We start from the raw sequence: 12,451 nt of genomic DNA on the forward strand, positions 1-12,451 counted from the left end.
GGCAGAGGCCTGAGGAACAAATCGGCAGCTTCCAAATGCTCTTTTGTCACCTCACCCTTGGGTGCTCTCAAGCCACCCAACAGAGCCTTCAATCACTGCATTAAAATGAGGCCATTGGGACCGTAGAGCAAAGGGAAACTCAGGAGCCAAAAGCAGCCACAAAGCTCTAAGGGACCAGAGAGTTAATCCATCTTGGAGGGGAAGAAGCTGCTGTGAGCAAGCAGCAGCCGCCACCATGGTAATGACCAGACAGACATATGGGTGACAGCGGCCAGTAAATTAGAATTGGCTTTGCAGGGAGGGATGGCCGCAGGTCAGTGAAGTCACCCATGGCAGCTGGGTTCTGGCAGTTCAGGCACAACATAGACATCACTGGCCAGGCCAGATCCCACCTGCTCTGCCCTCCCCCACTGCCGCAGCATGGGGACAGGGGACAGGGAAGGCTGGAGGGAGGCCAGAGAGAAGCAGCTAAGATGATGAAGGGGCTCAAGCAGCAAGGAGGGGAGATTAAACCAATTAAATATGTAAAGCTATAAGAAAAAGAGCAGCTCAGGGGAACTGAAGGCTGTGAAACATTAAGGAGGGACCCTGGGGGAAGGGAGGAGGGGGAGGCAGCAGATGGAGCCTAGGGGAAGGGGAGAAAAATAGGGGGAAACCACTAAATTTGGCTAGGTCCTGGAAGGGGTAGGGAAGAGCCATGCTTTAGAGCAGGCTAGGGGGAAGGGGAGGCCATCCTTCCCTACCCTCCTCCCAGAGTCTAAAGTGACATTAATTAGTCTGCCGCTTCTGCTATTTTAGTCTCGCAGACAGATCTTGGATTGTGGATGTGCCACCAACTGGCCAGCTGTGTGATTTATGTAACTGAGCAAGGCAGGTCCTTCCACCTCGGCCTTGTCAGGAAGGCAATCCAATCTTCCCTGTCTCTGCCTTTAGAGAGAGTAGCATGCTAACACTAGACCGGCCTCTCCCATGGGATGCTGTTCTCCAGGATCTCAGAGCCTCTGGATCTTTTTTTAGACAGCCCCTTCTGCATCACCTCACAGCCCAGACAGTCTTCAACCAAGTCAGTCAGTTCCCATGCTGCAAAGTGCCAACCTTTAGTACAAAATTACACAGGTTTTAAAAATATGTCTTTTCTTTAATGATCTGAGGCGCCATGAGACACATACACACACCCCTAACCCAGTACTGGGTGGAAATAAGCTCCCTTTGTAGGCAGGGCTACTACTACCAGATGCAGGATAGAGGACGACTGCTGGTCCACCCTATGGACACAGTGGAGACACTCCCCCACCCTGCAACCTTCTGCCTATCACCATAGAAACAAGCCCAGCAAAGGGAATCTTTACTTCTGGGCCCAGGGAAGGCAGAAGGGAACATATTGTCAGTTCTGAGCACTGATGTGCTTCTCATCAAATAGCTCCCAGACATGCTTCCTTCCTCCAGTGAGGACCTACAGTCCCTAACCCCTCTGTGTGCATGGGAGAGGTAAGAGTTGAAGACCCCATGAGAAAACATGGAAGCAAGTTGTGCCTTTTGTTGGGGAAAATGAGGAGGGGAATGATCTCAGGCCTAAGAAACTCCACTCAAACACTCCAGCATCTTATCTTTGGCAAGCCCCCACACTGCGCATCACTGCTGTGCAGAAGAATATCCCACAGGGACTCCTATGGGCACTGATCCCTTCACCCACAATTAAAGGTACTCCTCCAGGGTGCAGGCAGGCCACTGTTCCCTGGACAAGATGCCTGGACAACATTCGGCAGCTGCTTCCTCAACATTTAGAGTTGTTTGCCCTACTCAGGCTTGAACAAGAAATGGGAATGGGGTAGGAGGCAGTTCTAGAAAGAATGCTCTGGATACTCCAAAGGACATTTACATTGAGGTGAAAAAAAAAAAAAAGAAAAAAATATATCAGAGGTCAGGCTCCGGGGGCTGTGAAGGGCAAGGGGTAGATACAAGGACTGACATGTCCAATAGTCACAGTCTTTCTTCCTCTACTCGTCATCCTGCCCAAGTACTTCAGCTACTTGGTTGAAAGGGAAGGACTCCAAAGCACAGCCCAAACAAGAGGCCAGAGTTAGGGCACGAGAAGTGCCAGAAACTCCAGGAGTTCTGATGCTTCATCAGGAGCCCTAAAACTTCTGCCTCTGCCCCAAGCCAGCCAACATACCCAGGAACTGACCCTCTAACGACCACACAAGGGGAAAGCCTCATTCTGGGCCATACCCCTAAAGGAGATTTCCCACCACGTCCTTCTGGGGATGGGAACAGAAAGGGCTATACCAGGAGCAATGCCAACCTCCTTAGCTCCTCCCAAATACTCACAAAGTGTTCTAGGGGAAGGGAAGGATATAACCCAGGATGAGCAGGGGTGAGAGGGCCATACACCCTGTCCTTGATGTGCACTGAATGCCACTCTTTCTCCTCTAAGGAGGAAGTGACCGTCTTATCTGCTGTTTTCTTGCTCCAAATAGGACAATCAGCCCCTCCCTCTTTCCTTGGACAGTAGCCAAGGGTCCGCAGGGGTGGCCATGATCTCCTGGGCTGGATCCTCAGACACTGTGTTCCCGAATGAAGGAGAGGATGTTGTCCTTAGACAGTTTCTCAGGATTCTGGCACTTCTGAGAGTCGTGTACTCGGACGCCATCACCCCATTCCCAGAAGAGCCGTCCATAGTAGCAGATACTGGGATAAGAGAAGGGAGGAGAGAAAAGAGAGATCATTAGGCTGGGCTTGGGATGGGATAGAATCAATGAGGGTGAGAGAAGAAGGAAGAGCCACCCTGGTTTGGCATCTAGTCAAAAAGGAGGCCTAGCTGTGAGGAGAGCCATGGGGGCCATTATTGTTGTCTTAGAGAAGAGACCAGACACCAGAGGGTGGTGGTAGAAGGCTAGACTGAAGGCAAGGGGAAGAGAGTTCCCTTCAAAAAGGGGTGGAACTGAATGAACAAATCTCTCAAGATTCTTCCTTACCTATAGCAACAAAAGCATTTCCCAGTGGGTCCCAGCTCCAGCCTGCTTCACTATCTACCCTTGCCCTCCACCATTCTCAAAAGAAAAACATTACTGGTACTAATTTGCTTCCGGGTCAATTACTGATACTGCATATTCATGGTTTATACATCTGTCCTGTTCTAACAGAATTTTATTAGCTTTGAGATAAGAGCAAGTATCAATAGCTAATTACAGGCACATTAGTGCTACACTGCCTGCTACTTGGGAAAACTATCCAATTCAGTAAATGAATCCCAGAGCCTGGTGGGAAAAACCTGAGAAGCCTTGAGGAACCCTGAGAAGGAAGCAGTAGGATGGGACAATGAGGAGGACAGATGGCCTTGAGGTTCTGTTCCCCACTGTGGGGACAATGCCCATCCCAATGCACTGCCTCACAGGCTCCAAGTCCCTTAGGACTACCCCAACACCTGGTAGCATCAGTTAGTGCTACCTAAATACATTTGGACCTTCTCCTGTCATCCTTTCTCTACCCAAGGACATCCAGTCTATATAAACTTTATTGTCCAAGGTATATATAGGCTAGTATCCTTACCCCGAGGAAGGAAAGGAGAAGCCCCAAGTCAGGGTCTGTAGGATGGTATAGGGTAGAAGAGGAATCTGCCTCAGTACACACTTTCACCCTCCCTTCATGAAGTTCCTGCATAAGGAATAGGATGCACCAACCAGTTGTTTCTGAGGAGTCACCCACCCAGAGAATGCACAGTTGAGAGGTTTAAAAAAAAAAAGACCTAGTTGGGAGGTTAAAAGGAAAAATGGGACCACAAACTGATAGCTTTGGGGGCTGAAGGAGAGATCTTGTCCCAAGAGAAGGTCCGTGTGTATGTCTAGTTACCAGGGTAGGCCTATAGGGGGCAGGAGACCTGGAGGAGAAAGTCCTCTTGAAGGTTCCTCTGTTTCCCTCTAAGAGTCCATCCTTTCCCCTCCCTGTCCAACCTTCTTTACTTATGCTGTGAGCTCCTTGAGAGCAAGAACTAGATTTTTTTGCCTTTTTTTGTATCCCCAGTGCTTAGGCATAATGCCTAGCACACAGAGGCACCTACTAAATGTTTGCTGGTTAACTCTCCAATCTTCTTTACTTTTCTCTGTTTAGTCTCCCACCTCTGGGGCCCATTCCCTTCCTTGCACCTGCCTAGGGGAAGAGGATCTCCCTATATACATTCTAGAATCTAATCTGGAGAGGAGGAAAATAACCCATGGGTGCCAGGCTCTCCTCAGCGCTTGTGTGAGCCACAGCCATAAGTGACATGGCACTAAGGTGAATGTGGGGAGATGACGTACATGAAAGGGAAGGGGAATCAAGGGGAGAGACAAAGGGAGGCGGAGAGCATTACTTACTGAAATGGAGCGATGGCATCCAGAGGCATCGTATAGGTAGAAAACCCCGTTGTCTTGTTGAAGAAAAACTTCCTGTTGGAGCTTTTGCTGAATGCCATGGTCCAAGGTTCTAAGCAGGAGGAAGACAAGCAAAACACAGCTGTCGATGTAAGTGACAGAATCCATTTTATAGAGAGCTTGCCAGATTCTGGTCAGGGAATTATAGACTGCCCTTTCGTAGTTTTGTTGGGCCTAATTTATCTTCTCTTTTGACCTTGGTTAAAGTTTGGTCCCAGACATGTTAATTTGTGCAGTGTCTTCATGCTATCCAAGAGGAGCCTATATCCATGAGCAAGCCTATAGTCTATCAATCAGGACTAGACTGCTCCCTTTCAAAGTAGAAAAAAACAGAATTTTCAGAAAAGTCCTACACTACTTTTTTAAGACCAATCCTTCTCCAATCCTTCCCACTACTCCTATATCTCGACCTTGTGCCCAGTTCAGTATTCATATGTGCCATTAAGGATGCTTGTTAGGGTTTTGTGAGCACTCTGGTAAGCAGTCTGCTAACAGTCAGTATCCCTTCCCTCAGCTCTCGTCCTCCTCCCTCTCTCTCTCTCTCTCTCTCTCTCTCTCTCTCTCTCTCTCTCTCTCTCTCTCTCGGAGGAGCCCAAAGGGTATTAGCTGGATATCTCAACCTCACCACCATGCCAAAGCGGTACCAGAGGAAACACTAAGACCTTCTTCTTCTTGTTAATAATTATCAGTAACAAAACCAAGCTGCTAATAATAGTGATGACAATCATAATGTCAGGGCTCTCTGGCACCTTGGGCAATGATAATATGCTGCTAGGGCCCAGGAGGAAAAGGGAAACAGCAAGTAGGTTTAAATGGGACAGGGGGACCAGGGAGCTTAGGGGCTGGGGAAAACTGTTCCTGAAGCTGCCTCCCAACAAGACCAGAGGAACAAAGAAGGATGAGGTCCAGCCAAGGGACAAAACAGGGTCAGGATGAGGGCAATATACCATTAACATATACTTTAAGCTAATGACAGTCTGGCTGGCCATTACAGCTTCATCAACTTATTATAGATCACAGAAAGCAAGTCGATCTGTCCCTGTTCCAACAGTCTGCTATTGCCTTTTCAAAGGAGTTGGGAGGTAGGGCAGGAGGAGGAAAGGCAGGGTAGAAAGAGGAAAACCCACCATTCGTAGTCCTGACAATGTAAAGGCCAGTGGGCACAAAGTGCCGATCATCCCGTCCGGTGTAGCTGAGTCGCAGCATGTTATGTGAGCCCTTGATGACCTTCATTTCTAACCTGAATTCCCACAGGAGGCAGCGATATAAAGAAGGGAGTACATGAAAAGAGAAACAATAATTTCCTATTGTGTTCATAAATCTTGGCTAACACCTAAACTATCAGAGCAATCACTACTTCAACCAGAACTTAGGAATGAACTGCCGTGGGAGAACAGGACCTATTCTTAACCCTAAGCCTAAGCCTCTATATACCACACCCATTGATAGGCAGTAGTCAATAAATATGATTGTTGTGCTATTAGCAGTAACATAGATATTTATACTGAGTGAAATCTAAAGTCTGAGCCAGTGAACTTAGGACTGATAAGGCCATGGCTTTAACCTCTATCCAGGTTGGTCCACTTAACATGGGAAAAAACTATGCCAGAGCCAAAAACCATATATACCTTTGGATTTTCCAAGTCATCTTGCATGTGTGTGATGTCTTGGGTCATAGGAGGGGCAATACAACCCATATCTATTAATAATAACAATCCCAAGCTTTATAGTCCTCAAAATGCTTTCATTTCATTATCACAGTGGATCCTCACAGCAGTTTCATGAGTTAGGTAGGGTCTGTTATTATCCCCACCTGACAAATGAGGAAACTTAAGAAGTGCAGAGAGGTAAGGGACTTCCCTGGGGTTATGTGGTGAGTGGGTGGCAAACCCAGAAAAAAGCTGGCCTGGGGATCATAAAAGTCACTAAGCGGCTGCATGACTCTGGTAAATCAGCTCCTCCCCCTGCACAACATGACTGTGTTGGACTACATGGTCTGTCTGGCCTCTTCCGTTTCTGATGATCGAGGACTCTCAATCCTAGCCTGGCCCCACATACACAGCACAAAGAACGTGTCCTGCTGGCCCAAGTGAGGAGCACATTCTTGCTATGACACATGACATTTTTACCTGTAGGAGTGCTGCTGTTCTCTGAGTTCCAAGACATTCCGGCTAAGGGTGAGCGTGATGTGTAACTAATATAAATGACCACTAGGGCACACAGTCCTCCCTTCCACCTTGCATATAGTGAGGTAACAGTAATAACCACATGACAGCTTAGGTGAAAGAGATGAGGCTCAGATGTGCAGCCCAGCATGGCTCCAGCTCATACACTGATACATCCAGATATATGGACATATGCAGACTCACATACAGACCAATCCACACAGACACACGTATGGCCACCCACAGATGCATTCACGTGGATCGAGGCATTACAGGAAAAAAAGGAAGCAACTCTATCTCTGCTGACCCACCACAGGCTGGGAGTTATGGTGCTTCATCCAGCTTGTCATCCTGCTTCTCACAGGGAAAACTCTTAACTATTTACAGTCTCAGTGAGCCCGTATTTCTGCCTGAGACCCAACTGCCCCACTCACCTCCCGACACTAGACTGAATCCACTCTCAGCCACTGAGTTCCTAGCTGTGACCATGACACACAGGGATGGGACAAAGAGGTGTAATAGTAGCCTTCACCTGTAGAGATACTCTAACACCTCCCTAATTCCTTGGCCATCCTGCTCCCCTTGCAAGTTGAGCCTGGTATGCCTCTTACAAGGGCAGAACCAAGATGCAGATGATGAAACCTAGGAACCACCAAAAATGCCTCTAGGATTGATCCCAAGAACCACAGTGGATTCTCCCAAACCATAAGGTATTCAGGTTTACTGAGGTACAAAATGTTCTTCTACACCTTCAGTTGTTTCTAATTACTCACCTGACAAAAATTTTCTCCATGTCTTCCAGTCTGTATACCTCCTTCACTCTGTGGGGAGGGGGTGAAGGAAAGAAATAAGGGCCATGTAAACTGAATTCCCCAACTTTCTTGGGTATTACTCATAGCCCATCTGGTTGAGCAGTAGATAGCAGGCTTGGCATCTGAATCTCATCCTTCTACCTCCAGCTCTCTCTTTTTCCCTTTGAATAGGAAACTTCCCAGTCTATCTCTCTAATCCCACCTTCCCAATCCACTTCCCAGTCCTCTCCCTCCAAGGTCCCCCAGGCACCAGGGCTAGTTAGGAAGATGATGCTATGATGATAATTGGGCAGGAAAGGGGGGTCAGACAAAGAGAGGCCAAATAATCCCAACAGATGTCTATTTGTTCTTAGTCTGGTCTGTAAGTCTTAGAAGTCTACCAAACAGACAGTAATGTATATACCCAGCCCAATCAATTCCCCAATGTATTCTACCCTACTCCCCCAGGGGCCCCTGAGAAAATGTCCGGGACAGATGTTGGGAAATTCCCCTCAAAACTGGACTGACATCTAAAATTCTACTATTAGTGATTCATTCCTTGTGGTTAAAATTTGTGTGCCCAAATACCCTTTGTAAAATGAAAATACCTCTGGAAGGGATAACACAGAACTGTCATGCTGGACCACATAAACCCTAGCCAAGAACCTTGGAGGCTTCCTTTCAGGGATGCAGTAGATATGGAATTTTATGGCAGGTACAAGTAAGTGGGAGCCCAGGCCTGCTCAGTCTCAAGAAGCAGGGCTGACAATACAAGAGCTCATTTCTTTTCCTTTAGCCAGACCCTCACAACAGGGCTTGGCATAAGCAAAAGTAGGACATAAGGGAAACTTGCTCCCCCACTTCCTCCTTTCTGTGTTCTACTTTTCTTCCCCTACCTAGCGCTACTTCATGCATTCTTTAGCTCTAAGCTGCCTGGGTATGTACACCCTGTACCCCAAAACTATTCCTCCATTTCCCATAAAAATTATCGTTCCCTCAGTAGCCTCCTATCCAACAGCTGCCAGCAGTTGGGGGAAAAAAACCCACTAATGTTAATTTTCAATAAGGTACCACGAATAACTGATGTTTCAGTTTTTATCCTATTGTTCCTGCCAGAGGTATTTACACTGTCTAAAAGATACTTGGAAACACAAAGTTTTAACCCAAAGGAATGAATCTCTAATGGCAGAATTTTAGGCAATGTAGCAAGCAAGTATGTTGGGGGTGTTGGGAGAAGGGGGGAGGAGTAACTTGCGTGGGAGGTGAAGGGGTAGTCCTACCAGTGGCGGTGTCCTATGTTTAAACCTAAGTGGAATACAGATGTGATTCCACCTGTGTTCGACAGGCCACCTTTGTGATGTGATGTGATGGGTGCCACCTCTAGCTAGTCACTCACACACCTGATGGGGTTCATGTCAGGCCTGCTGGGTTTGGACACAGCTTTCACAAACTTCTCAGCAAGCTGAATCCTACAACAAAAAACAAAGAGTCTCTCACATCCAGCAGAAGGCAGCTGGAAGTCAGAGGACCTAGCCTCAAATTCCAGCTGTGCCACTTATTACCTGTGACCTCTCTGAGTTTCTAGCCTTCTTATCTGTGCTGTAGATAATCTATAATCTCTAAAGTCTCTCCCAGCTCTAAGTCCTAGGAAGCTTGACTGCTACTAGTCATTCAGCCAACAAGCATTTAGGAATCACTTACCAAGAGCCAGGCCCTGTGCTAAGCCACCAGCGGGGAATGTTAGTTCTGAGTCACCAAGGCTACTGTACCCTAGAGTCAGCTTATCCCTCTGACTCCCTCCTCAGCTCCAGGCCTGAACTGTATTCGGACAACTTCTTGTGTTGCCTATGTTTTCATGAGGATTTTTAAAAAGTGTTTACTTAAGGCTCTTTTCTTTTTTTTTCTTTACATCACTGCTTTTCCCTTCCCTACAATGGAAAAACAATTTCTCACTCTCCAATTAGAACATGAAGCTGTCTGAGGGGGCTGTATGGTTCTTTGATCTCCACTGTGTTCCCTCCCCTCTGACACAAAACATGCCTGTTCAACTGTATTAACTAACTGGGTTATACAGTGCTACACCCGTACCTGTAAGAGTCAGCCCTTCTCAGTTATTGTTGAATCTTTTCGGTCATATTCAACTCTGTGACCCCGTTTGGAGTCTTCTTAGCAAAGATACTGGAATGGTCTGCCATTTCCTTCTCCAGCTTATTTTACAGATAAGGAAACTGAGGCAAACAGGTGAAGTGACTTGCCCAGGGTCACACAGCTAGTCGAATTCAGGAAGATGAGTCTTCCTGATCCCAAGTCCAGTGCTCTACCCACTGTGCCACCTGGCACAATACATTCTCTTCAGATGAATACTGTTCACCTGTAAGAGTCATCTCCTCTCAACCCTAGCACAACTGTCTCCACCAATCTGAGTGGCCGTGGTAACACGTGGAATGAGCTGGTCTCTACAATAGCCAGGACTCAAGCCTCACTCATTGGGCTCTAGCTGAGGAGGAAGCTGGTGCAACATCTAGAGCCCCGCCTCCTACAGGTGGGGAGGCCCCGTAGCACCATTTAATAGTGGAGACCAGAGGTGAGAGGAAGACTGAGGTCAAGAAGCCATTTTGATACTGTGCCAAAGCTTCCACAAGGGTCAGGCTGGAGTCTGGCTTTCCAAGCCCACACCACCACATCATCTTCTCCTCCCAAAGCCCTGGGCCATACCGTTGGTTAAAGTGCTGCTCCCGGATATCGTGGCCATTCAGCACCAGTGCATCAAGGATGTGGATTGCGCTGATTTTCCGCTGAGCCTTGCCCTTAAACAAAACATATAAGGCCAAAAAGGAAAAGATTTCTGTCTTTTTCTATTTTGCACTATCGACACCAGGCAGGGGTGGGAGAAAGGTGGCATGGATAGAAGGAATACAGTAGAGCAGGACTGCATGAGCACAAATAACTAGGAGCTGCCTGTTTAGAGTTATATGACTTCTTTATTCAAAGAAGTGCTTACTGATAGTGGTTGTTCTATTTGAAGGCTGGGCAAATATAACTCAAGGCAGTATTGGAACCAGGGTCCTTTCTATCCTGCCCACAAAGTATCTATCTGTCATGAGCAAAATGAAAGGGAAGAAGGAGAGGGATGAACAAAGCCAGGCCAGTGACAGCAATGAACTTAAAACCACCTCTAACCTCGCCTTTCAGTTCATGAACAATCTCCACTGAGAGCAGTGTGTCCCGGGGCAGCTCTGTCTTGAGGTCCAGTTTTGTCCAACGGTCTGACTGGCGGCCATCCCATGTGTAGATCTGGGATTTCTGCAAAAAAGAAGGACTGGGTCAGGAGGGCACTAAAGAAGAAGCAGGGCCTGGTGAGGCTTAATTCTCAGTTAAGGCTCCTAGTTAAGATTGCACCCCATGTGTTTAAGTGTGTGTTTTCTTCCTGACAGCTGATAGTGAGCTTTGCAGTGGGAAGAGGGGGAATGTGGGAAAAAAGAAATTTCTTGTAGAAGCTTATTTAAATGACATGGCAGCTCCTCCCTTGACAGCAGCAGAAGAGAAATGCAGATTTTGACTCTGTTTTTTTGGCAGGTGTCCATCCTAGCCAAGCAAAAGCAGTCTGATTAGTGGCCCTAAAGAGAGCAGAGATTCACATGAAAAGAAAAAGAAGATGAAGGGAGGGGAAGTGAGGCCCAAAACACAGAGAAAGAGAGAGAAAAAGGGAATGGAAAGGAAAGATGGGGTATTTAAAACAGAATGAGACAATGAACAAGCTCATGAGAAAAGGACACAAAAGGCAAGAATCCCAGGTGGTTTAGAGAGAAAATACAAAAGAGTGAGGAGGTACAGGAAAGATGTTAACCGATAGGCAAGATGCCTATCTACAAAGCTCATAGCACAAAAGTAAGAAGGAGGAGCCTTATACAGCTAAGGAAGGAAATAGATGATGACCTTGCATAGGACAAGCCTAGCAACCTCAATGTCCAAAGGTCAAACATCTCAGGAAAACTCAAAAGCAAGAGAAAGGTTTCCAAAAGTCAGAGCATCCTCTTTAGCAGAGATGAGGACAATCATCAGCATGTTCAAAGAAAAGGTCAAGTTGTCTCACTAGAGTCACGGCATGACTGCCAAAGCAGGCCAAAACCCAGCTCATCTGCATTGTGTGCCTACAGTTTTGTCAGCATATTACTGGATCACAATTGTTTCTGATAATTTCCCTTTATTTAATTTTCAATTGTTGTGAATTGTCCTTTTTAATTCTTCTTTCAATAATTTGGTTTTCTCCTTTTAAAAAAATCAAACTATGTATTTATTTTTTTCTCCCTAAAACACTAGCCCTTGGTTTTATTTATTAATTCAGTGGGGTTTTTTGTTTTTAATTTTGTTAATCTCTTCTTTTTTTCAAAATTTAAAATGTGGGGTTTTTTTTTCCACATTTTGCTTTTCTAGGTTTTTTTTCATTGCATGCCCAATTCATTGATCTCTTCTTTCTCTCTTTCACTAATGAAAATGTTTAAGGAAATAAACTTCCCCCTTTTATTGATGCTTTAGCTGCATCCCAAGGTTTTGTTATGCATTTTCATTGCTGTCATTTACTTTGATGAAATTTTCTGTTTTTTTTTTATGATTTGTACTTTAATCCATCAATTCATTAGGATTAAATTATTTGGTCTCCAATTCTGAATTCTTTCTTCAAAGATCTTTTTTTTTAATATACCATATTTCACTGCATAAGCATAGCCACCTCATAATCGTCACATCTTTTTTTTTGTTTTGTTTTGGGAGGAGGGGGTTCCCAGTCCAAAAATTGGTTTATAACCTTTCCTCGAGCAATCATTGCATGGTATAATTCTATTCATCGCGCCGCTTATAAGGTAAGCAGAGCAGCAATGTATTCACCAGTGGCATATGGATGGATACACGCATACCTCTGATTGTAAGCCCTGAGGCTAGAATTCTCAGCACACAAGTATTGTCAGTAGTCAATTTTAACATATATTCACAAGTATTCCATGCATCCTAATCTTGCACCAAAGACAGTTTACTAATAAATAATTTTTAAGTAATACCAGCACAATTTTTTATAAAAAAAAAACTTCAC

At 45.9% G+C, this 12,451-nt stretch overlaps 1 protein-coding gene across 1 annotated transcript in view; it reads right to left on the bottom strand.

The window, feature by feature from the left end:
- Window positions 1–1,117: 1,117 nt before the first annotated feature.
- Window positions 1,118–12,451, bottom strand: part of CMTR1 (cap methyltransferase 1) — a 50,759-nt gene continuing 39,425 nt past the window's right edge. The window contains exons 18-24 of the mRNA XM_036769098.1: window positions 10,546–10,668; window positions 10,081–10,172; window positions 8,766–8,834; window positions 7,348–7,395; window positions 5,537–5,649; window positions 4,353–4,461; window positions 1,118–2,688 (exon numbers count right to left, since the gene is read on the bottom strand). Coding sequence (XP_036624993.1) covers window positions 2,556–2,688; window positions 4,353–4,461; window positions 5,537–5,649; window positions 7,348–7,395; window positions 8,766–8,834; window positions 10,081–10,172; window positions 10,546–10,668 — 687 coding nt within the window. The 3' untranslated portion in view covers window positions 1,118–2,555. The remainder of the gene's footprint in view (window positions 2,689–4,352; window positions 4,462–5,536; window positions 5,650–7,347; window positions 7,396–8,765; window positions 8,835–10,080; window positions 10,173–10,545; window positions 10,669–12,451) is intronic.

The sequence above is a fragment of the Trichosurus vulpecula genome, chromosome 7 (genome assembly GCF_011100635.1).
Source record: "Trichosurus vulpecula isolate mTriVul1 chromosome 7, mTriVul1.pri, whole genome shotgun sequence".
Classification (NCBI taxonomy): domain Eukaryota; kingdom Metazoa; phylum Chordata; class Mammalia; order Diprotodontia; family Phalangeridae; genus Trichosurus; species Trichosurus vulpecula.